Source organism: Heptranchias perlo, chromosome 5, assembly GCF_035084215.1.
Source record: "Heptranchias perlo isolate sHepPer1 chromosome 5, sHepPer1.hap1, whole genome shotgun sequence".
NCBI lineage: Eukaryota > Metazoa > Chordata > Chondrichthyes > Hexanchiformes > Hexanchidae > Heptranchias > Heptranchias perlo.
In genome coordinates this window covers 76,265,459-76,289,763 of record NC_090329.1, presented here as the reverse complement: position 1 = coordinate 76,289,763, position 24,305 = coordinate 76,265,459, and the positions used below count along the sequence as shown (strand labels likewise).

General features: G+C 42.5%; 1 protein-coding gene across 1 annotated transcript in view; it reads left to right on the top strand.

Annotated features, from left to right (window-relative positions):
• slc35f1 (solute carrier family 35 member F1) overlaps positions 1 to 24,305 on the top strand; it is a 358,491-nt gene that overhangs the window by 150,572 nt on the left and 183,614 nt on the right. The window contains exon 2 of the mRNA XM_067983814.1: positions 3,190 to 3,365. Within this exon, the coding sequence (XP_067839915.1) occupies positions 3,190 to 3,365 (176 nt within the window). The remainder of the gene's footprint in view (positions 1 to 3,189; positions 3,366 to 24,305) is intronic.

The following is a 24,305-nucleotide window of genomic DNA, read 5'->3' as shown; positions in this document are numbered from 1 at the left end:
TGTTCTAAGAAATCACTGTTTTACATATACCATGGGCATTTTCAAGAAATGCTGAGAAATAAGGGGCTGCTCTTTCAAAACTGAGATGAGGAGAAACTTCTTCACTCAGAGGGTAGTAGGTCTGTGGAATTTGCTGCCCCAGGAAGCTGTGGAAGCTACATCATTAAATAAATTTAAAACAGAATTAGACAGTTTCCTAGAAGTAAAGGGAATTAGGGGTTACGGGGAGCGGGCAGGAAATTGGACATGAATTTAGATTTGAGGTTAGGATCAGATCAGCCATGATCTTATTGAATGGTGGAGCAGGCTCGAGGGGCCGATTGGCCTACTCCTGCTCCTATTTCTTATGTTCTTATACAACTTTTTTTTTATAGCCCCCAACCCAAGAAAATCCAGCTAGGCAGTTGCTCTTTGAGGGCAATTTCAGAATGCGAAATGTTTTGCCACAAGTGGTGACTGATGCTAAATTGATTATAGCATTCAAAAAGGTTATAGGGGAAAAAGCAGAAAAATTGAAATAGTTTGGGGAGGAAACAGGAAAATGGAACTTTGTAAAATCAGCCCCTGAAAGAGGCCTAAATTCAGCACTGACGAGAACGTGCAGCTGCATTCGTTGCAGGTAGATCTCCCTTTGCTCATGCCTGCGCTCTTCCTTGTCCTCTACCTCCACGAGGATGGGGAATTCCCAAAGGAATGCCCATCCTACTAGTGGAATCTGTTGCAATGAAAAAAGAAATTCCCTCAAAAGGTAGGTGGTAAAAAGCAAAAGATAGCGAAAACAATAGACAGTGAAAAAAATGATCAAAAAGTCAAATGCTGAATTAAACTCACAAGCACCAAAACAAACCAACATACCTATTTGCAGCAACAGCAAACCAAAAATACGTTTTAAAAAAGTATTTCACCATCGCTCAGAACATCAGCAGAAACACATCCTCAAGAAACTCAGTTCTGACTCTGGAAGTGTGTCCGTTTTATACTGACGTTCAGCGATGATCTTGCATTTCATTATTGCCAGGAATTTCCTTGAAACTACTCCTGCTCTGCCGCCATAACTTCACCAGAAGTGCAGCGGAAATCTTGTGTACTTGTATAAATGGGGTTTACCGCCAAGTTATTGTGGCGGAACGGGAGCAGCTCCGTGAGAGAATTCACGGCCTATGTCTCCTGAGCATTTAGCGCAGCCTGGTCAGAAAATAGCTAAAAGTGCTCCTGGTGCACTTACAGGGCACAAAATTCTTTGTACAATGTAAATGATAAATAGTTTATCCTTGTCAATAATTCTCACGGTTGCCTGGAATTTTTGTGGCGGTTCTCTGGTAGGAAAGGCCATTTACGCTATTTCTCTAGGGGTTGCCCTGATCTCCCACCTAAGTTACGGCAGAGATCGGCACAAATTCAGGACTACTGTCATTGATGATAAAGCTTCATAATATGAAACTGCTCAGCACTTAAACAAAATGTATATGTGTGTATCTATGTATGTATGTATGTATGTATCTATCTATCTATCCTCATGAGATGCATGCAGCCACTTTCTCTACATGGCGCAGGGAGCACTTCATTTTCTCTCCATACCAATGGGCAGCACTAATATAGGGTACACTTTCTGTCACCGAAGGCTGAACGAAATTTCATAGGGGAGCAGGAGAACATGAGGATGCAGTTATTGATGCATGTCAATTCCTTTCGCATTAGAAGAAAGACTTGCATTTATACAGTACCTTAGACTTGCATTTATATAGTAAAGATTGAATCTTTAACAAACACCTGAACCATCAGAACAGGCAGATTTGATTTAACTTCTCATCTGAAAGATAGTTATAGTTTTTGAAGACAGTTTGAAGCATTTATTGTTTACTTAACATGTGTTGCTTCAAAATTGTTTTGCTGAAAATATTCCAGATTGTTTCTTCCCAAGATTTTTGCTGATTAATCCAAAGTCAAATTGTTTAATTTGTGACCTGAAAAAGCATGAATTTGCTTGCGGCTGATTTCATGCCATTTTGTGACCCCAATTCAGGAAAAATATAAAATCTGAACATTAGTAGACCAAATAATATTGATCTTCAATGTTCTTTGCAGTGTTGAAAAAAACACGCCTCAGTAATTAACTAAAAAATGAATACACTGTGTTTTATGGTTAATTTTCAAACTATTCTTAAAGATTTAGGATTCACTTTCCAAGAAGTTATATCATTTTCACAAACTCAGAATTAGGCAATCGGTGTTTCCTTGTGTCCTGAGGTTAATGTTGAATTGGAGTGATGAGTAAATCGATGATCACTTCTTTTACACCTTAATACAGAAAGCTTTGCAGTTTAGTTTTACCAGATTCAATAATATGTAGTTTGCCTTCGGAAAGAATTATTGCAAATGTTACTTTTGTATTATCCTGCAGCTGTCCTAGAGGTTTACGTCTAAAACTTTTTTTTAGTCATTGTAACTTTTCTCATTTTTGAGATTTTTCAACTTTGCTTTAGGTAGTGGAGGCTAGGATGTAAATACTAATTGTTTGGTACAAGAGAGAAATGGATTAAAAAAAAATTAGATTCTTTCTAGAATACAATGCAAATCTCCAAAATATGAACCATAATAGATTCTATGATGCCATAAGGAATCTGCATACGGTTTTAAAATGGTTTATTTCCTTTTGAAGTTGAAGCCCACGTCATAGATACAAGATACAGTGCACTGCAATGATTAAAACAAGCAATTTTTAGAAGAAGATTATAAACTTCTGCTTTCTTGCAAATTTAATTTATGGGGCACACCTCTTAGAAGATGAAGAATCCAACATGATTGAAGTTGTCACTGCAGGTTAAGAACTTTCCCTTCATTGGTTATATTTAAAAAGATGGTATGACAAGCCGTTTGCCAGTAAACACAGCTCCTTTCAGTTTACACCGCAATTCTACTCATGGGGCTTGGGCTGTGAAAGCAGTCATTCTGACAGTTGACTGTTCTATCTTTCAGACACGTTTGCTGAAGACTTTGAACGTGGCAGATATATAATTAGTTATTGAACAGTTACCGTTACAGTAGGCTGTAAATCTTTTCAGTTTTATATCCATCTTAATTGTAAAAATGGCTCCCTCTGGGCCCTATCTGTGTTGCCACTCAGTCAACGAAAGAATTTGCCACTGGTCATTAACTTTACCCTAATACGCAGATCGCTTGTTCCTTTAGAGAGCTGCTGCTGTCGCTGGCACTGGGCCAGGTGCTGTCATTGTTGATCTGTGGTATAGGCCTGACTAGCAAGTACTTGGTGGAGGACTTCCATGCCAACACTCCAGTGTTTCAGAGCTTTCTCAACTACATCCTCCTGTTCCTGGTTTACACAACCACGTTGGCAGTACGACAAGGTAGGCCACACTTAACTTCACAAGACCTTCCTCTTTTAATTGTAAAGGATGAAAAGAAAAATGGCTCATCCAACATTTTGTTGCAAATTGTTTAATATTTCTATATTAATTAAAAAAGTTGATGTGTGTCACTCTTAAGCCAATTTATCAGCTGGTAGCAATTATAAGATTGTGGTGTCACCTTCTGGCAGTTTCATTAGCCAGTACTGATCACATGACCATTCTGATTATTCTGTGTTTGATTGACAAAGCTACTAATGTCAATGCTACTAATTGCAGGCTAGACAGACAGTTGGGGGGGTGGGGGAGCGGTGGGGATAATTCGATGGATTTCCATCGATGGATTTCCATCTATACAGTAATGAAAACAATCTCTACAAATACTCAATACCTGTTAGTCCATACTGAACATCAGTGGTCATGCTGTAAGCCCTCCATCCCTTTGTCAGGAACCCTGTACGAATGTTCGCCATCCAGTATCAGATAAGCAAAAATTTCTTCCAACTAAATATTGTGAAGACCGAAACCATTGTCTTCGATCCCCACCACAAACCCTGTTCCCTAGCCACTGTCTCCATCCCACTCATTGGCCACTGTCTGAGGCTGAACCAGATCATTCGCAGCCTTGGCGTCCTGTTTGACCCTAGACGAGCTTCCGACCACATATCCGCTCTATCACCAAGACCGCCTACTTCCACCTCCATAACTTCGCCCATCTCCGCCCCTGTCTCAACTCATCTGCAGCTGAAACCCTCATCCATGCCTTTGTTACCTCTAGACTTGATTATTCCAATGCTCTCCTGGCTGGCCTCCCCTCTTCAACTCTCTATAAGCTTGAGCTCATCCAAAATTCTGCTGCCCATATCCTAACTTGCACCAAGTCCTGTTCGCCCATCACCCCTGTGCTCGCTGACCTACACTGGCTCCATGTCCAGGAACGCCTCAATTTTAAAATTCTCATGCATTTTTTCAAATCCATCCATAGCCTCACCCCTCCCTATCTCTGTAACCTCTTCCAGCCCTATAATCCTCCGAGATCTCTGCGCTCCTCCAATTCTTGCCTCTTGCACATCCCCGATTTTATTCGCTTCAGCATTGGCGGCCATGCCTCCAGCTGCCTAGGCCCTAAGCTCTGGAATTCCCTCATTAAATCTCTCCACCTCTCTACCTCTTTCTGCTCCTTTAAGATGCTCCTTAAAACCTACCTCTTTGACCAAGCTTTTGGTCACCTGACCTGATATCTTCTTATGTGGCTCGGTGTCAAATTTTGTTTGATAATCGCTCCTGTGAAACACCTTGGGACATTTTATTATCCGAGCCACATGCTAATTGGCATAGTGATAAACAGATCAGGAAAGTGAATGCGTGGCTGAAAGAGTGGTGTGGGAAGGAGGGGTTCCATATCATGGGACACTGGCACCAGTACTGGGACAGGAAGGAGATGTACCATTGGGACGGGCTCCACCTGAACCGGAATGGGAGCAGTGGCCTAGCGGAAAGGATAAATAAGGCTGTCAATAGGACTTTAAACTAGTAAGACTAGGGGGACGGATATGGGGAAGATGACATAAATCTGAAGAAAAAAGGAATAGGAAATGAGAGTAAACATCAGACCAAGTTAAGGAATAAAGGTAACATAAATGATCAGGGAACAAATACAGTTATAGACCATAAGTACAAAATGACTGATAAAAACAAAGTGAGGGGAATAATTACTAAAAACAAATTAACTGCCTGTACAGCAATGTGCGCAGCATTCCAAACAAAACTGGGGAACTGGAGGCAATAATTCATAACTAGGAGCCAGATGTGGTAGGCATAACTGAAACATGGCTACATAAGGAACAGGATTGGCAGTTAAATATTACAGGATATAATATATTTAAAAAGGATAGGGAAGGAAGAAGGGGGTGGGTGGGGTAGATGTATTAATTGGAGACAACAAAATGGCTATAGAAAAAAGGGACATAATTAAAATTAAGATAGAAAGATAATCCACATGGATTGACACAAAGGATAAGAAGGGATCGATCATGTTAATAGGTATATTCTACAGAACACCTAATAGTGGAAGGGAATTGGAGGATGAAATATGTAGACAAATATATGAAATGAGTCAATAACATCAAATAATAATGATGGGCGATTTCAACTACTCCCAAATAAACTGACAAGAAGTAGAGAAAGGGGAAGAGGGAGTGGAATTTTTACAGTGTGTAGATGACCCCTTTCTTAACTAGTATGTGAGAAGCCCAACAAGAGAGGAATCACTGCTAGATCTAGTAATGGGAAATGACTAGTGGTAGTGGTTGTTGGAGGCCAATCATCTCAGCCCCAGGACATTGCTACAGGAGTTCCTCAGGGCAGTGTCCTAGGCCCAACCATCTTCAGCTGCTTCATCAATGACGTTCCCTCCATCATAAGGTCAAAAATGGGAATGTTCGCTGATGATTGCAGTGTTCAGTTCCATTCGCAACCCCTCAGATAATGAAGCAGTCCGTGCCCGCATGCAGCAAGACCTGGACAACATCCCAGGCTTGGGCTGATATGTGGCAAGTAACATTCGCGCCAGACAATGACCATCTCCAACAAGAGAGAGTCTAACCACCTCCCCTTGACATTCAACGGTATTACCATCTCCGAATCCCCCACCATCAACACCCTGGGGGTCACGATTGACCAGAAACTTAACTGGACCAGCCACATAAATACTGTGGCTACAAGAGCAGGTCAGAAGCTGGGTATTCTGCGGCAAGTGACTCACCTCCTGACTCCCCAAAGCCTTTCCACCATCTACAAGGCACAAGTCAGGAGTGTGATGGAATACTCTCCACTTGCCTGGATGAATGCAGCTCGAACAACACTCAAGAAGCTCGATACCATCCAGGACAAAGCAGCCCACTTGATTGGCACCCCTTCCACCACCCTAAACATTCACTTCCTGCACCACTGGCGCACTGTGGCTGCAGTGTGCACCATCCACAGGATGCACTGCAGCAACTCGCCAAGGCTTCTTCGACAGCACCTCCCAATCCCATGACCTCTACCACCTAGAAGGACAAGGGCAGCAGGCACATGGGTACAACACCACCTCCACGTTCCCCTCCAAGTCACACACCATCCCGACTTGGAAATATATCGCTGTTCCTTCATCGTCGCTGGGTCAAAATCCTGGAACTCCCTTCCTAACAGCATTGTGGGAGAACCTTTATCACACTGACTGCAGCGGTTCAAGAAGGCGGCTCACCACCATCATCTCAAGGGCAATTGGGGATGGGCAATAAATGCTGGCCTTGCCAGCGAAGGCCACATCCCATGAACGAATAAAGAAAAATCCAGAGGCCTGGACTAATATTGTGGAGTCATGAGTTCAAATCCACCACGGCAGCGGGGGAATTTAAATTCAAGTAGTTAAATTAAAAAAAAATCGGGAATTAAAAAAACTAGTATTCGTAATGGTGACAATGAAACTACCGGATTGTCGTAAAAAACAATCTGGTTCACTAATGTCCTTTAGGGAAGGAAACCTGCTGTCCTTACCAAGTCTGGCCTATATGTGACTCCAGACCCACAGCCATGTGATTGATTCTTAATCGCCCACTGAAATGGTCTAGCAAGCCACTCAGTTGTTCAAGAATGCAGCTCACCACCACCTTCTCAAGGGCAGTTAGGGGTGGGCAATAAATGCTGGCCCTGCCAGCGATGCCCACATCCCTATGAACGAATAATAAAAAAAATGAACCAGAACAAATAAGTGAGGTAAGCGTAGGGGAACATCGAGGCAATAGCGATCATAAAGTCATAAGGTTTAAAATAATGATTGTCTTACTTATGTTTTTCTCAAAGACCAAAGTAATAGATTGGAAAAAAGTTAATTTTGAGGGGATGAGAATGGAACTAGGGCAGGTAAACTGGAATTTTTTTTTTGACAGACAAAGAAATAGAACAGCAGTGGATAATATTCAAAACAGTGATCAATAGCGTTCAGGAGAAATATATTCCTCTAAAAAACAAGAAAAAAAATAGTCAATAATGAAAGACTATGGATGAATAAAGAGATAAGGGTAAAATTGAAGCTAAAGAAAAAAGCATACTCTAAGTACATAGACAATAAAGGAGAGGATGACAAAAGGGAGTACGAAGAGGTTAGGAAAGAAATCAAAAAAACAATTAGGAAGACAAAGAGGAACTATGAGATTAAATTATCAAGGAATATAAAAAGAAATAGTAAAGTATTCTCCAGGCACATAAATAACAAAAGAAAAATCAGCATAGGGACAGGGCCACTAAGGGATGCACAAGATAAACTCACTGGTAACGACAGCAAAATGTCAGAAATATTGAACAGTTTCTTTGCTCCATATTTACCAGGGAGACGAATAGGGTGGGCATGACATTAGAAGAAGAGATTGAAAAAGATATTAAATCAATTAAGATAGAAAGGGGGAAGATAATTGATAAATTAATCAAACTTAGGGAGGAAAAGACCCTTGTTCCGGATAGATAACATCTGAGAATATTAAAAGAAGTTAGAGAGGACATAGCAGAGGCACTATTAAATTCACTCGAAAAGGGAATAGTGCCAGAGGACTGGAGGACAGCTAATGTCATTCCTATATTTAAAAAGGGAGAAAGAACAAATCCAGGGAACTATAGACCAATTAGCTTAACGTCGGTGGTAGGAAAGATAATGGAATCTTCACTCAAATATGTAATAGAAAGACATCTAGAGAACAAAAATATAAGAAAGAATAGACAGAATGGATTTCAGAAGGGGAAGTTATGCTTGACCAACTGTATTGAATTCTTTGAAGAAGTAACAGAAAGAGTAGATAAGGGTAATGTAGTAGATGTAATATATTTGTATTTTCAAATAAGGTACCACATAGCAGACTTATGGGTAAGGTCAGAGCATGTGGAGTCAGGAGACAGATAGCAGAATGGATAGTAAGCTGTCTACAAAACAGAAAAGAAAGTACTGGTTAAGTGTAGTTACTCAGACTGGCAAAAAGGTGGGAACTGGTGTTCCATAGGGATCAGTGCTGGGACCACTGTTGTTCACAACTTACGTTAATGATTTGGATTCAGGAATCAGAAGTACTATTTCAAAATTTGTGGACCACAGCAAATTGGGGGGTGTGGTTAATATAAAGGAAGAGTGCTTCAAAGTGCAAGAAGACATTAATAAACTTGCAGAATGGGCATGTAATTAGCAAATGAATTTCAACACAGATAAGCCTGAGGTGGTGCATTTTAGTAATAAGGAGGGCACATACTGCCTGAGTAAGAGTCTAAATGGAATAGAGGAGCAAAGGGAGCTAGGGGTATAAACAAACAAATCACTAAAAGTAGGGACACAGGTTAATAAGGCCTTTAAAAAGGCATTTTAAAGGTTCATTTCTAGAGGGATAGAATTGAAAAGCAAAGAAGTTATGTTAAACTTGTATAGAACCTTGGTTATCCCACACTTGGAGTACTGTACACAGTTCTGGTCTCTATTATAGAAAGGATATAGAGGCATTGGAGAGGGTGCGAAAAATATTCACAAGGACAATACCAGAACTGAGAGGATATACTTATCAGGAAAGGCTAAACAGGCTGGGGCTCTTTTCTCTAGAAAAGAGAAGGCTGATGGGTGACCTGTTAGAGGTCTTCAAGGTAATGAAAGGGTTTGATAGGGTAGACTTAGAGAAAATGTTTCCACTTGTGGGAGAATCCAAAACTAGAGGTCATCAATATAAAATAGTCGCTAATAAATCGAGTAGGGAATTCAGGAGAAACCTCTTTACCCAAAGAGTGGTAAGAATGTGGAATGTGCTACCACAAACAGTAGCTGAGGCAAATAGCATAGATACATTTAGGGAAAAGCTAGATAAGCACATGATGGAGAAGGGAATAGAAGGGTATCCTGATAGGGTTAGATGAAGGAGGAGGCTCGTGTAGAGCATGAACACCAGCATAGACAAGTTGGGCCAAATGCCTGTTGCTGTGCTGTAGTTTTGATGTAGCTCTAAGTAAAATGTGCTATATAAATGCAAGATGTTGTTGTTCTAGGGAACCAACAATTGATCCTCTAATTGTGATAGAGATAAAACATATTTGTACTGGAGGGAGGTATACAGTGATGTTCCCCAGGGGTCCGTACTAGGACCACTGCTTTTTTTGATATATATTAATGACTTGGACTTGGGTGTACCATGCACAATTTCAAAATTTGCAGATGACACAAAACTTGGAATTGTAGTAATAGACTTCAAGAGGACATAGACAGGTTGCTGGAATGGGCAGACACATGGCAGCTGAAATTTAACGCAGAGAAATGCAATGTGATACATTTTGGCAGGAAGAACGAGGAGAGGCAATATAAACTAGATGGTACAATTCTAAAGGGGTTGCAGGAACAGAGAGACCTAGGGGTATATGTGCACAAATCTTACAAAAAGCCAGCATGGGCTTGATGGGCCGAATGGCCTCCTTCTGTGCTCTAACCATGCTATGATTCTATGATATGCTGGTAATTTTTAAAGGTCTATTTTGTCCTAGTGAGAAAGATAAAGTGATTGAGGCAGGATCAGTAGGAGCTGGGCTAGACATTGTAACAGGCCTATACAGAGACGGGGAGAGAGTTTCTTGAAAAGTATGATATATGAGAGTGAAGTGAAAGAGACAAGCACTGTTCTTTTCTTACCTGGTGTGCAGGCTGAACAATGTTTTTAAAGGCTGCACGGGTTTCCATTCAGTCGAACTACTGGCATTCTTTTCACATGCGTTTTACGCCAATGCCTACTCCAATAGGTATGTAAATGAACAGACATAAGGTGGGGAGTTTTAACCCCCAAGAACGGATGAGTTGGGGGCGGGTGGTTGGTTAAAATAATAACTTTTTGGTGCAGGACCGCATCCCGGCTCCAATGTGCCCACTTCTGGGTTTAACCCAGGCATGTTTGTATGCGTGTGCACAGCAGACACCAGGAAGTCCTGCCCCCACTTAAAGCCGGTGTGACGATACTTAAAGGAACAATGTACCTCATTGAGGTATTTGAGGTACTTAATATTTTGTGTGTTGGAAAACTTAAATGAATTTAACCTTACCTGTTCGGGTTTCCCATCGCTTCCGATTCACATCAGGTGAAAGCAGGCGGGAAGGGCCGGATCCATGAGGTGACTGCCTTTATTGCACTGCTTGTGGGCCCGAGGAGCAGGAGTGCTTCATCCAGACCCAACAAACTGACCAAGGACCCCCGCGATCGGCTGACCCCGCCCCCTCTGGCGGTAAACACCCCTCCCCAATGCTGGACTCCCCCCACTACCCCCCCCAATCTCGATGCTGGTGGACCCCCCCGCCCCGATCTCCAATGCTGGGTGGACCCTCTGATGTTGTCCATGTCCCCCCACCTCCACACCCCCCTCCCCCTGATTTTTTGCAGTGCCGATGATCTCTCTCGCCCCCCTCTCTGATTTGCAGCTCCTTTCACTACTGACAGGCAACCAGCCTGTCAGTCTCGCTGCCTAGCGCATGGGAAACACGGAAGCACAAATACTCATCTTCAATTGAGTTGCGACCGCAGATTGCAACGCACTCTGTTTGCTTCCGGGTTCCCCACGCAGAGTACCCAGCTCTGAGTGAAAATTGTGCCCAATGAATCCTACGTGTAACTCCCTCTACAGGTCACCGGTAGGAGTAACACTTTTTTTTAAAGTCACATCAACAGCATAACTCACTTCAAAGAAATTTCCTCTCCCCCCATGTTTTAATGTGTGCACCACTATGCTATGTAAGTAAATATTATTTTTATGTTTTACCCATTGCTTATTTCTTTAAAAAAAAATGTTTTCAAAATTGCCATCATGTGAGCATTGACTGTGTCACTGAGACTGGAGCTAGAAATGACATGATGAGTAATTTGTGACACCACAGCAGTCATTGAAATATCATAAAGTAAGCGATAGTACATGGAAGAAGGTTTTGTGCAGAATAACATCCACCCTTTTTGTTAAATCTTACATTGAGCTTATATTTTATCCGTCACACTTCATATTTTGGACATCACAACTGTTGGAGATTGGGGAAACACCAATGAAGATAAAAGTTTGAGATAAACATCTTGCATTCACATATTGCCTTTCATGACCTCAGGACATCCCAAAGCAATTGACAGCCAATGAAGTACTTTTGAAATGTAGTCACTGTTGTAATATAGGGAAACAATAAGAAAGTAGCAAGCAGGAATGAAAACTACTAACCACAAAGTTCAAAAACTACTAATCAAGAATGAGCAGTGATCGAACAGCTTCCAATATCAAGGAGTAGGAGGGAAACCAATGAAATTCTTCCAAATACTATTTCAAATGTTTTTTTGGCTGCCATCTTGAATTCCCAAAGCTGATGACTTAGTTGTAAGTAAGGATTCTAACAAAATAAAAACATTAAAAAGTTACAAAAATTAACAAGAAAATTATTAAACTTGCCTATACCGTGACCTTTTGTGTATTTGAAATGTTTCTAACAATATTTTCCTTGGAGACTCGGGATGCCTGAGGGTTGAGTTCATAGGGTTTCCCAGAGCTATCACTCTGCCAGCTGAATGAAGGGACTGAAAAGGTACCAGTTACAAGTGCCAGAATGGTATGGCGTAACTTTAGGAACATAGGAACAGGAATGGGCCATTCAGCCCCTCGAGCCTCTTCCACCGTTCAATTAGATCATGGCTTGATGGGACAGAGTTCCAGATTTCCACCACCCTTTGTGTGAAGAAGTGCTTCTTGCGTTACCCCTGAATGGCCTAGCTCTAATTTTAAGGTTATGTCCCCTTGTTCTGGACTCCCACACATAACTTTGCATAAGCACTCTGGATAAAACTTTGTCAGAATGCAAAAGTGTCACTCTCTGCAAACAACCTGTGCACCTCAAACCCTAAAATGCAGACATGGCTGCTCCATTTTTGAGTCTAATGAAAAATGCCATATTTTGGAGAGGCAAATCAATCATAATTAAAATCTTTGCATGTTACATACCTCCATATGTATTTGAAGTCCGCCCGATTCATGCTAACGAGGGCCCACAGGACGAATGTGCGCCATTTCACTGCCACCCCCTTCCGCCCTCCCCGGGATGAAACGCACTTCTGATGCGCTGCAACTATATTATTTCTGGATGGCAAGAAGAGAGAAGTATCAAATCTAATATGTGATAAATTAAAAAATAGAAGTTAGATGACAGCAAGCTTGAAATTAAAAGTGTTATAGATTGTAGGAGGTAAGGAATTGGTCCGAGGGAATAAAAAAAATTGCTGTTGTAATTTGTTTACAGTCTCAAGGTGTCCATTTGTAAAATGAGGCATATTATCGCTCCTTTTCTAATATAAATAATAATATAAATTTGCTATGTCATGAGCAGATGGACAACATTGACAATTTGAATGACCTTTTAGGTTAAATTTATCAAAAAATATTGCAGATCATATTTTTAAATAAAACTAGCACATTGCCCATTGTGTTGCACACTGGGAGTGAAAACACATTGTAGTTTTGAGGTGAAGTGTTCTTGGAGGGAAAATGGAGGGCAGGTGAGAAAGAGGGGAGGGAAGTAGGAGGGAGCGGAGAGAAGGAATTGGAGTGAGGGAGAGTTAGTATGCGAGGGAAAGAAAGAGGTGTGGAGGAAATGGGGAAGGTTTGAAGGAGAGGCCGGGGAGAAGGGGTAATTGAAGGAGGGGGAAATCGTGGGAAGGCAGGAAAGAGGTGGAGAGGACATATTTTTGGCAGCAGAAGTTGTGGTTGAAAAAATTCTTAGAATTATTAAAATATAGGGACAAGAATGGGTGCTGGTGTAAATAAAAAAATATATAGGAGGCAGAGAGGAGCTGATAATGGGCCTATGACTAAAAAAAAGTAATGGAGAGAGGGGCTGATCAGCGGGGGGAGGGAAGGGGAGCAGTCAGGTAGACAGGCAGTGTTCCAGGGAGGGACCAGGATTGGTAGATGAGGGGAGGATCAGTAGGGAGTAGTTGGAGGCACTGGAGGCTTTGACCTAAGGTTGGCAACTCTGGTTAACCTTATTCCTGGAGATTTGATCATATGATGTTTGATCACATGACACTTGCTGCAGTTTGCAGATGTTATTGCATTTACCTTATCAAGGTTGGGTCCCAAATAGGATTTCACGCTCCCATTTCAATTTAGCTAAGCTGCTTTAACAGTTGCCACATCCAGCTCAACTTTCTCTCAATGCTGCCCCATTACAGTATCTAACTGCAACTTGAACGATACCAGTTTTTAATTCTGCTATGCTACCTGGACTACCATTACTCATTGCATGAGTTTCATGCTGAACTTATCTTATAATAATTGACATGATGTGGAGATGCCGGTGATGGACTGGGGTGTACAAATGTAAGGACTTGCACAACACCAGGTTATAGTCCAACAGTTTTATTTTAAATCACAAGCTTTCGGAGCTTACCTCCTTCGTCAGGTGAGTGAAGGGTTCTGAAAACTATATATGCTAACCTGGTGTTGTGCAAGTCCTTACATTTATAATAATTGAGCCCTGGTCACTTTTGTATCTTACAAGGTAGAGGGGTTATGGGTATTGAAGTATCCAAGGAATTTTCATCAGCACCGGAAATAACATCAGGGCTATGAAGGGCGTTTTCTTCCAATATTTCATGGGATGTGGGTGTCGCTGGCGAGGCTGGCATTTATTGCTCATCCCTAATTGCTCTTGAGCCACTGCAGTCCGTGTGGTGAAGGTTCTCCCACAGTGCTGTTAAGAAGGGAGTTCCTGGATTTTGACCCAGCGACAATGAAGGAACGGCGATATATTTCCAAGTCGGGATGGTGTGTGACTTGGAGGGGAACGTGCAGGTGGTGTTGTTCCCATGTGCCTGCTGCTCTTGTCCTTCTAGGTGGTAGAGGTCATGGGTATGGGAGGTACTGTCGAAGAAGCCTTGGCGAGTTGCCGCAGTGCATCCTGTGGATGGTACACACTGCAGCCACAGTGCGCCGGTGGTGAAGGGAGCGAATGTTTCGGGTGAAAGGTATGATTCTGTGAGTATGGCTATGTCAGGCTGTTGCTTGACTAGTCTGTGGGACAGCTCTCCTAATTTTGGCACAAGTCCCAGATGTTAGTGAGGAGGACTTTGCAGGGTTGACAGGGCTGGTTTGCGTTTGTCGTATCCGGTACCTAGTGGTCTGTCTGTTTTTTTAATTCTTATTATTACTTCTTTTAAGCGAGATTGTACAACTGAGTGGCTTGCTAGGCCATTTCAGAGGGCAATTAAAAATCAACCACATTGCTGTGGGTTTGGAATCACATATTGGCCATACCAGGTAAGGACACCAGGTTTCCTTCCCTAAAGGGCATTAGTGAACCAGATGGGTTTTTACAACAATCCAGTAGTTTCATGGCCACTATTACTGATACTAGTATTTTAATTCCAGACTTTATTTAATTAATTGAATTTAAATTACCCAGCTGCTGTGGCAGGATTTGAACTCATGACTCCAGATTATTAGTCCAGGCCTCAGGATTACTAGTCCAGTAACATAACCACTATGCTACCGTACCCCAAGACATGCCTCCTATTGAGTATTGAGCTTTGTGTGAAACTGGGTGTTAACCCTACTTACATGAGTCTGAATATTTTAAGAGGCTGGGCGTGTGATGGGCTCCACTTGCCCATCTGTTAGGGGGTGCAGCTGAGGTATTCTATTTGTTTTCATTTGGAGAGGGGGCCCGGGTTTGGGTTCGGGTTCTGGTCGGGCTTCGGGCTGCTGCTCTGTGGGATTTCTGGTCAGGTTAGTTGACGTTCAGTAGAGGCCCAAAGATGCCAGCGGGTTCGAAGCCTTCCTGCAACGTGCGTATGGCCAACTCCTTGGCGATGTGGAGGAAAAGCAGCCAGGCTGAGATGGTCTGCAACGAAAATGCCATGGAAAGCCTCGGACTCCCAGGTTGGTAGGATAATGCGGGGAAGGAATTGAGAGTACAGGCTCAAACTGCGCATACAAAGTATCTTTCTCCTGGGTCGCCAGCGCCTGGGTGATCAATCATCAATTGTGGGAGAATCCCGAGCAAAGCAGGAGGGTTGGCAACCCTACTATGATGGTGGAAGAAAGGTACATGGTGGGGGAGGGGAGAAACAAGGTCCTATTTTGAGACAGGAGATGGTGACAGCAGAGGGTTTAGCTCCAGGCCAGGTGTGAGGAAGAAAGGCTCTGCGGCAGAATCGGAAGCCCACAAGAAACAACTAAAACAAATTTCAGGGGGAAAAATATTTATGAAGTTAAATGAAAAGTTAAAAACTTAAACTTATAGAACTTGCGTGCAACAGTAAGAATCCAAGATGGTAGAGAGCTGAGGACTCGACTGCTCCTCCATTGGCTGGAGTGTGGAACTGCATGCAGACCCAAAGCTGATCTTAAAGTATCTTTGAATCACAGGCTGTCACATTGATGGGAAATCCTACTAAAAACAGAACAGGGCAGTTGTCATCGGTAGTGGACATAATTAACGTTGCAAACCCCATTGGGACTGTTGACACAGGACTTTTGAATGGAAAGATAACGGGATATATTGATCTAATTATAAAAAAAAGTCCTTGCATACAAATGAATGTTGTGTTTTATCAAAGTATTACAATATTTAATTCTCAAATGGAAATTGTAATCACTTTGTTATGTCATCCATACTGTAGTAAATTAATTTAGTCAATAAAACATGAAATAGGACATTGCAGAGCAATCATCCAGATTAATTCAACAGAACACGCAGGTCTAACAATACAACTGTTTTCAATCATGGAAAAAATGCTGTTCATTAGCAATCCCGTGAATGCGTTTTGACTGTATGAATGTAAAATAAAAGAATTAATATATAAGGGGCAGGCAGCAGGGAGACTGTCTCAGTGAGAGCTCATATCATAAATTCCAGTATGTACGGCACACCATTTTCCAGTATGGTTGGAAAATTGTGTGCATAATGTGTGAGAATTTCCAATATGCATTCTCACCAGGGGAGGTTCCCTGTCAGGAGCACAAAGTCAGAAAATTATCCCTGTAGAACAATCTGTTCAAGAACAATTTATCACAGCTTCACAGAAATTTTTTTAAAGATTGCTTTCCCCTAGGTGTTGATATGAGATACTCCAAATAACATATTATTAATGCCCAATCCTTTCTGTAGACATTCATTAAGTATAATTACAGCAATATTTAATTTTAAACCAAAAACATGTTTAGTAGGTTCAATTAGTTTCCATTGTTTCTGATATTATAACAATGCATGCATGTGTTGGATTCCTTTCCTATTAATGGGGGGTGAGTTTGGAGTATCTGAGCTAAAGGTGGTGTAAGGTTAGAGTTTTTGTAGTAATGAGGAGTGGGGTTGGACTGTCTATGGTAATATGAATTTTGAATGTCATGGTAATGGCAGTGTAAAGTTAGAATGTTGTGGTAATGGTGGTGTAATATCTAAATGTTTGTGCTAATGTTGGTGTAAGGTTAGTATATGTATGGAGGTGTGAGGCTGGAGAGTTAATGGTAATGGCAGTGTGAGATTGGAGTTTCTATGCTGATTTCCCTTACTCGCTTTTTTTTAGTAACAGCCATAATTCAATACAGCATACAGCCTGAACATTCACTTCTGATAACACATGTCATAATGACCATATTTCTTCTGTTGGATAATGTCAACAAAAAAGTAAACACGGTGGCCATTTTAGAAGTGGGCATACTGTAATAGATGTACAATATTGTCATTTTATTTGGTGCATTTCCAGCATTTTGGAATCAACATTTTATTTACATGTAACTATTTTTTGACCTCTTTACTACTTCCTATGAGAGAATCTATCCCATGCTGCTTGACTAAAAAGTATAATTGAGAGTCATATACATCATTAAATAAATTTAAAACAGAAATAGACAGTTTCCTAGAAGTAAAGGGAATTAGGGGTTACGGGGAGCGGGCAGGAAATTGGACGTGAATTTAAATTTGAGGTTAGGATCAGATCAGCCATGATCTTATTGAATGGCGGAGCAGGCTCGAGGGGCCGATTGGCCTACTCCTGCTCCTATTTCTTATGTTCTTATTATGGTTATCTATTATTGACAAGATTATACACTTGTTTGTTCCTTCTTGTTTCTTGCTATATCATCATATCTTTTCAGTGCAAAAGTTACTGTTAGTGATATTAGTTTGCTAGTCCTGGGTCTACTGTTTTAACACAGGCATTAACCCATTTATTTTAAATGGGTAAACACCTTAGTTAAAATAACAGACAACGGAATGTTGTATGAATACGTTTAGTCTTCATACACCAATATGGCGAACAATAATTTCTAGGCTTTGGTCTCAAAATAAATCACTGATAATCTAATAGTACAATGTAAGAAATAGCTCATCATTATAGTAACTGCTCCAGAGCCTTTCAATCTTCATCATAAGGTGGCTGCCTACATCATCTCGACCTTGTATCATTTGCCACCTTGTGCTTTTGAAGTCAGGATCTTAAAAAAGTGGGTATACCCTCAATTACATACTGCTTAAAAAGTGGGCATATTCTTACCTCCAAAAATAAAAAGTCGATATATTCCATATACCCTCCATTACATCCCTCAGTAGACATGTGTAAAAGCTGGTGCACTATTAAGAAACATAAGAAATAGGAGCAGGAGTAGGCCATACGGCCCCTTCAGCCTGCTCCGCCAAGCAATAAGATCATGGCTGATCTTTGGCCTCAACTCCACTTTCTCGCCCAATCCCCATATCCCCTGATTCCCCTGGAGTCCAAAAATCTATTTATCTCAGTCTTGAACATATTCAATGGCTCAGCATCCACAGCCCTCTGGAGTAGAGAATTCCAAAGATTCACAACCCTCTGAGTGAAGAAATTCCTCCTCACCTCCATCTTAAATGGCCGACCCCTTATCCTGAAACTATGTCCCCTAGTTCTAGACTTGCCAGCCAGGGGAAACAACCTCTCTGTATCTACCCTGTCAAGTCCCCTCAGAATCTTACATGTTTCAATTTTTTTTTATTCGTTCATGGGATGTGGCCTTCGCTGGTAAGGCCAGCATTTATTGCCCATCCCTAATTGCCCTTGAGAAGGTGGTGGTGAGCCGCCTTCTTGAACTGCTGCAGTCCGTGTGGTGAAGGTTCTCCCACAGTGCTGTTAGGAAGGGAGTTCCAGGATTTTGACCCAGTGACGATGAAGGAACGGCGATATATTTCCAAATCGGGATGGTGTGTGACTTGGAGGGTAACATGCAGGTGGTGTTGTTCCCATGTGCCTGCTGCCCTGTCCTTCTAGGTGGTGGAGGTCGCGGGTTTGGGAGGTGCTGTCGAAGAAACCTTGGTGAGTTGCTGCAGTACATCCCATGGATGATACACATTGTAGCCACAGTGCGCCGGTGGTGAAGGGAGTGAATGTTTATGGTGGTGGATGGGGTGCCAATCAAGCTGGCTGCCTTGTCCTGGATGGTGTCGAGCTTCTTGAGTGTTGTTGGAGCTGCACTCATCCAGGCAAGTGGAGAGTATTCCATCACACTCCTGACTTGTGCCTTGTAGATGGTGGAAAGGCTCTGGGGAGTCAGGAGGTGAGTCACTCGCCGCAGAATACCCAGCCACTGACCTGTGCTTGTAGCCACAGTATTTATGTGGCTGGTCCAGTTAAGTTTCTGGTCAATGGTGACCCCCAGGATGTTGATGGTGGGGGATTCGGTGATGTTGAATGTCAAGGGGAGGTGGTTAGACTCTCTCTTGTTGGAGATGGTCATTGCCTGGCACTTGTCTGGCGCGAATGTTACTTGCCACTTATCAGCCCAAGGCTGGATGTTGTCCAGGTCTTGCTGCATGCGGGCACGGACTGCTTCATCATCTGAGAGATTACGAATGGAACTGAACACTGCAATCATCAGCGAACATCCCCATTTCTGACCTTATGATGGAGGGAAGGTCTTGTTGAAGCAGCTGAAGATGGACGGGCCAGGACACTGCCCTGAGGAACTCCTGCAGCAATGTCCTGGGGCTGATATGATTGGCCTCCAACAACCACTACCATCTTCCTTTGTGCTAGGTATGACTCCAGCCACTGGAGAGTTTTCCCCCTGATTCCCATTGACTTCAATTTTACTAGGGCTCCTTGGTGCCACACTCATTCAAATGCTGCCTTGGTGTCAAAGACAGTCACTCTCACCTCACCTCTGGAATTCAGCTCTTTTGTCCACGTTTGGACCAAGGCTGTAATGAGGTCTGGAGCCGAGCAGTCCTGGCGGAACCCAAACTGAGCATCGGTGAGCAGGTTATTGGTCAATGAGATCACTTCTCATTCTCCTAAACTCCAGAGAGCATAGGCCCATTCTACTCAATCACTCCTCATAGGACAGCCCTCTTATCCCAGGAATCAATCTAGTGAATCTTCTTTGCACCACCTCCAAGGTAAGTACATCCCTCTTCGATAGGAGACCAAAACTGAACACAATACTCCAGGTGTGGCCTCACCAAAGCCCTGTACAATTGTAGCAAGATTTCCTTACTCTTGTACTTCAACCCTTTTGCAATAAAGGCCAACATGCTACTTTGATAGAAAGTAGTAATGGACTATTTGTTTGTGTTTAGTGTTGATCTGAAACTGTGTATCTCTGCAGAAATGGATCAATGAATGTTAGCAAAAATATCTGAGAAAACCAATTTTTCTTCTTAAGGCGTTGAAAAATATATCCTGTTCGCCTTTTTAAATCTAAGATGGCAGCAAGCACCAATCTGTCCAGTCTACCAAACAGGACTTTTTAATTCTTGTGATTAGATCAAGCTGATGATTTGATGTTTTAATTTATGCATACCTTTTGGAGATTAAATTTGAACATTGTTGGTGACTGTAGATATGTAAACATTATGGGCAGTGTGAGGTGAGGCACCATGTGGAGTTTACGAGTTGGCTGTCATGTTAATAGCAGTCCTATGAGAACACCAAGCTCAACACAAGTGTCAGAAGAACACACCTCTAACCTCTTGGATGTATGGGTGACAACATCTCTGGAGACTTTTGTATTAATGCAGCAGGATTGTGCATTGCTAGAGGTGTAGGGCCTTCTGCTTCCCCAGAAATAGGGTATTTTACTGCTATCGGCTCCTGGTATCATAGAATCATAGAATCATAGAAGTTACAACATGGAAACAGGCCCTTCGGCCCAACATGTCCATGTCGCCCAGTTTATACCACTAAGCTAGTCCCAATTGCCTGCACTTGGCCCATATCCCTCGATACCCATCTTCCCCATGTAACTGTCCAAATGCTTTTTAAAAGACAAAATTGTACCCGCCTCTACTACTGCCTCTGGCAGCTCGTTCCAGACACTCACCACCCTTTGAGTGAAAAAATTGCCCCTCTGGATCCTTTTGTATCTCTCCCCTCTCACCTTAAATCTGTGCCCCCTCGTTATAGACTCCCCTACCTTTGGGAAAAGATTTTGACTATCGACCTTATCTATGCCCCTCATTATTTTATAGACTTCTATAAGATCACCCCTTAACCTCCTACTCTCCAGGGAAAAAAGTCCCAGTCTGTCTAACCTCTCCCTGTAAGTCAAACCATCAAGTCCCGGTAGCATCCTAGTAAATCTTTTCTGCACTCTTTCTAGTTTAATAATATCCTTTCTATAATAGTGTGACCAGAACTGTACACAGTACTCCAAGTGTGGCCTCACCAATGCCCTGTACAACTTCAACAAGACATCCCAACTCCTGCATTCAATGTTCTGACCAATGAAACCAAGCATGCTGAATGCCTTCTTCACCACCCTATCCACCTGTGACTCCACTTTCAAGGAGCTATGAATCTGTACTCCTAGATCTCTTTGTTCTATAACTCTCCCCAACGCCCTACCATTAACGGAGCAGGTCCTGGCCCGATTCGATCTACCAAAATGCATCACCTCACATTTATCTAAATTAAACTCCATCTGCCATTCATCGGCCCACTGGCCCAATTTATCAAGATCCCGTTGCAATCCTAGATAACCTTCTTCACTGTCCACAATGCCACCAATCTTGGTGTCATCTGCAAACTTACTAACCATGCCTCCTAAATTCTCATCCAAATCATTAATATAAATAACAAATAACAGCGGACCCAGCACCGATCCCTGAGGCACACCGCTGGACACAGGCATCCAGTTTGAAAAACAACCCTCGACAACCACCCTCTGTCTTCTGTCGTCAAGCCAATTTTGTATCCAATTGGCTACCTCACCTTGGATCCCATGAGATTTAACCTTATGTAACAACCTACCATGCGGTACCTTGTCAAATGCTTTGCTGAAGTCCATGTAGACCACGTCTACTGCACAGCCCTCATCTATCTTCTTGGTTACCCCTTCAAAAAACTCAATCAAATTCGTGAGACATGATTTTCCTCTCACAAAACCATGCTGACTGTTCCTAATTAGTCCCTGCCTCTCCAAATGCCTGTAGATCCTGTCCCTCAGAATACCCTCTAACAACTTACCCACTACAGATGTCAGGCTCACTGGTCTGTAGTTCCCAGGCTTTTCCCTGCCGCCCTTCTTAAACAAAGGCACAACATTTGCTACCCTCCAATCTTCAGGCACCTCACCTGTAGCGGTGGATGATTCAAATATCTCTGCTAGGGGACCCGCAATTTCCTCCCTAACCTCCCTTAACGTCCTGGGATACATTTCATCAGGTCCCGGAGATTTATCTACCTTGATGCGCGTTAAGACTTCCAGCACCTCCCTCTCTGTAATATGTACACTCCTCAAGACATCACTATTTATTTCCCCAAGTTCCCTAACATCCATGCCTTTCTCAACCGTAAATACCGATGTGAAATATTCATTCAGGATCTCACCCATATCTTGTGGTTCCGCACATAGATGACCTTGTTGATCCTTAAGAGGCCCTACTCTCTCCCTAGTTACCCTTTTGCCCTTTATGTATTTGTAGAAGCTCTTTGGATTCACCTTTGCCTGATCTGCCAAAGCAATCTCATATCCCCTTTTTGCCCTCCTGATTTCTCTCTTAACTCTACTCCGGCAATCGCTATACTCTTCAAGGGATCCACTTGATCCCAGCTGCCTATGCATGTCATATGCCTCCTTCTTCTTTTTGACGAGTGCCTCAATCTCCCGAGTCATCCAAGGTTCCCTACTTCTACCAGCCTTGCCCTTCACTTTATAAGGAATGTGCTTACCCTGAACCCTGGTTAACACACTTTTGAAAGCCTCCCACGTACCAGACGTCCCTTTGCCTGCCAACAGACTCTCCCAATCAACTTCTGAAAGTTCCTGTCTAATACCATCAAAATTGGCCTTTCCCCAATTTAGAATTTTAACTTTTGGGCCAGACCTATCCTTCTCCATAGCTATCTTAAAACTAATGGAATTATGATCACTGGTCCCAAAGTGATCCCTCACTAACACTTCTGTCACCTGCCCTTCCTTATTTCCCAAGAGGAGGTCAAGTTTTGCCCCCTCTCTAGTCGGGCCATCCACATACTGAATGAGAAATTCCTCCTGAATACACTCAACAAATTTCTCTCCATCCAAGCCCCTAATGCTATGGCTGTCCCAGTCAATGTTGGGAAAGTTAAAGTCCCCTACTATTACCACCCTATTTTTCTTGCAGCTGTCTGTAATCTCCTTACATATTTGCTCCTCAATTTCCCGTTGACTATTTGGGGGTCTGTAGTACAATCCTATCAAAGTGATCTCTCCCTTCTTATTTTTCAGTTCTACCCATATGGACTCAGTGGGCGAACCCTCGGATATATCCCCTCTCACTACTGCCGTGATGTTCTCCCTAATCAAGAACGCAACTCCCCCTCCTCTCTTACCTCCTGCTCTATCTTTCCTATAGCATCTGTACCCTGGAACATTGAGCTGCCAGTCCTGCCCCTCCCTTAGCCATGTTTCAGTAATAGCTATAACATCCCAGTCCCATGTACCCATCCATGCCCTGAGTTCATCTGCCTTGCCCATCAGACTTCTTGCATTGAAATAAATGCAGTTTAATCTAGACTTCCCTTGGTCTTTGCCCTGCTTTCTCAGACCATCTGTCCGGTCATGTTCTGTACACTCTCCCTTACTGCGTTTTGTTTCTGTCACCACTTTATTTCCCACTGACTTCCTGCATCGGTTCCCATCCCCCTGCCACATTAGTTTAAACCCTCCCCAACAGCACAGGCAAACACTCCCCCTAGGACATTGGTTCCAGTCCTGCCCAGATGCAGACCGTCCAATTTGTACTGGTCCCACCTCCCCCAGAACCGGTTCCAATGGCCCAGGAATTTGAATCCCTCCAGCTTGCACCATCCCTTGAGACCACAGCACATAGAGGTAGATTAGGACGCACAGGTTTGAGAAGAAGCATTAGGAGCACAAAGCTCAGCAGTATACCCACACGCTTTAAATGGATTGCTCCTATTCACTGGTGATGCCCATTTCCATTATGTTACACATTAAATATACCTTTCCACTTGTCATAGTATACACAAGCACTCTGGTAAATGACACACAGAGGGATCTGCACAGTAATAAGTGTGATATAAATGTTGACTCTAGCTAAAACATTATACTGTCTGTGCCTATTCTGTAAATACCTAGGGATATTAACACATATACATATTGATGGATTATTAAGATGCAAAGCAGGACTGGGCAAGCAGATAGGACAGACATCATCGCAACCAACACAAGACAGATATCCCATTGCAGCAGCTCGGAGGAAGAAAGCGTCAATTCATTTGTTGCTATTGTGCTGCCAATTAATGTTCTTACTTGGGGTTAATACTGTTACCCCTCCTTTTTTATTAGTATCTGATAATCATTCATGAGCTTCCTCTATCAATGCAGTATGCAGCACACTGTCACTACTTTGGTGATTTCTTTAGGGGAAGAATGGTCTGCATATCTACAATGCTACTT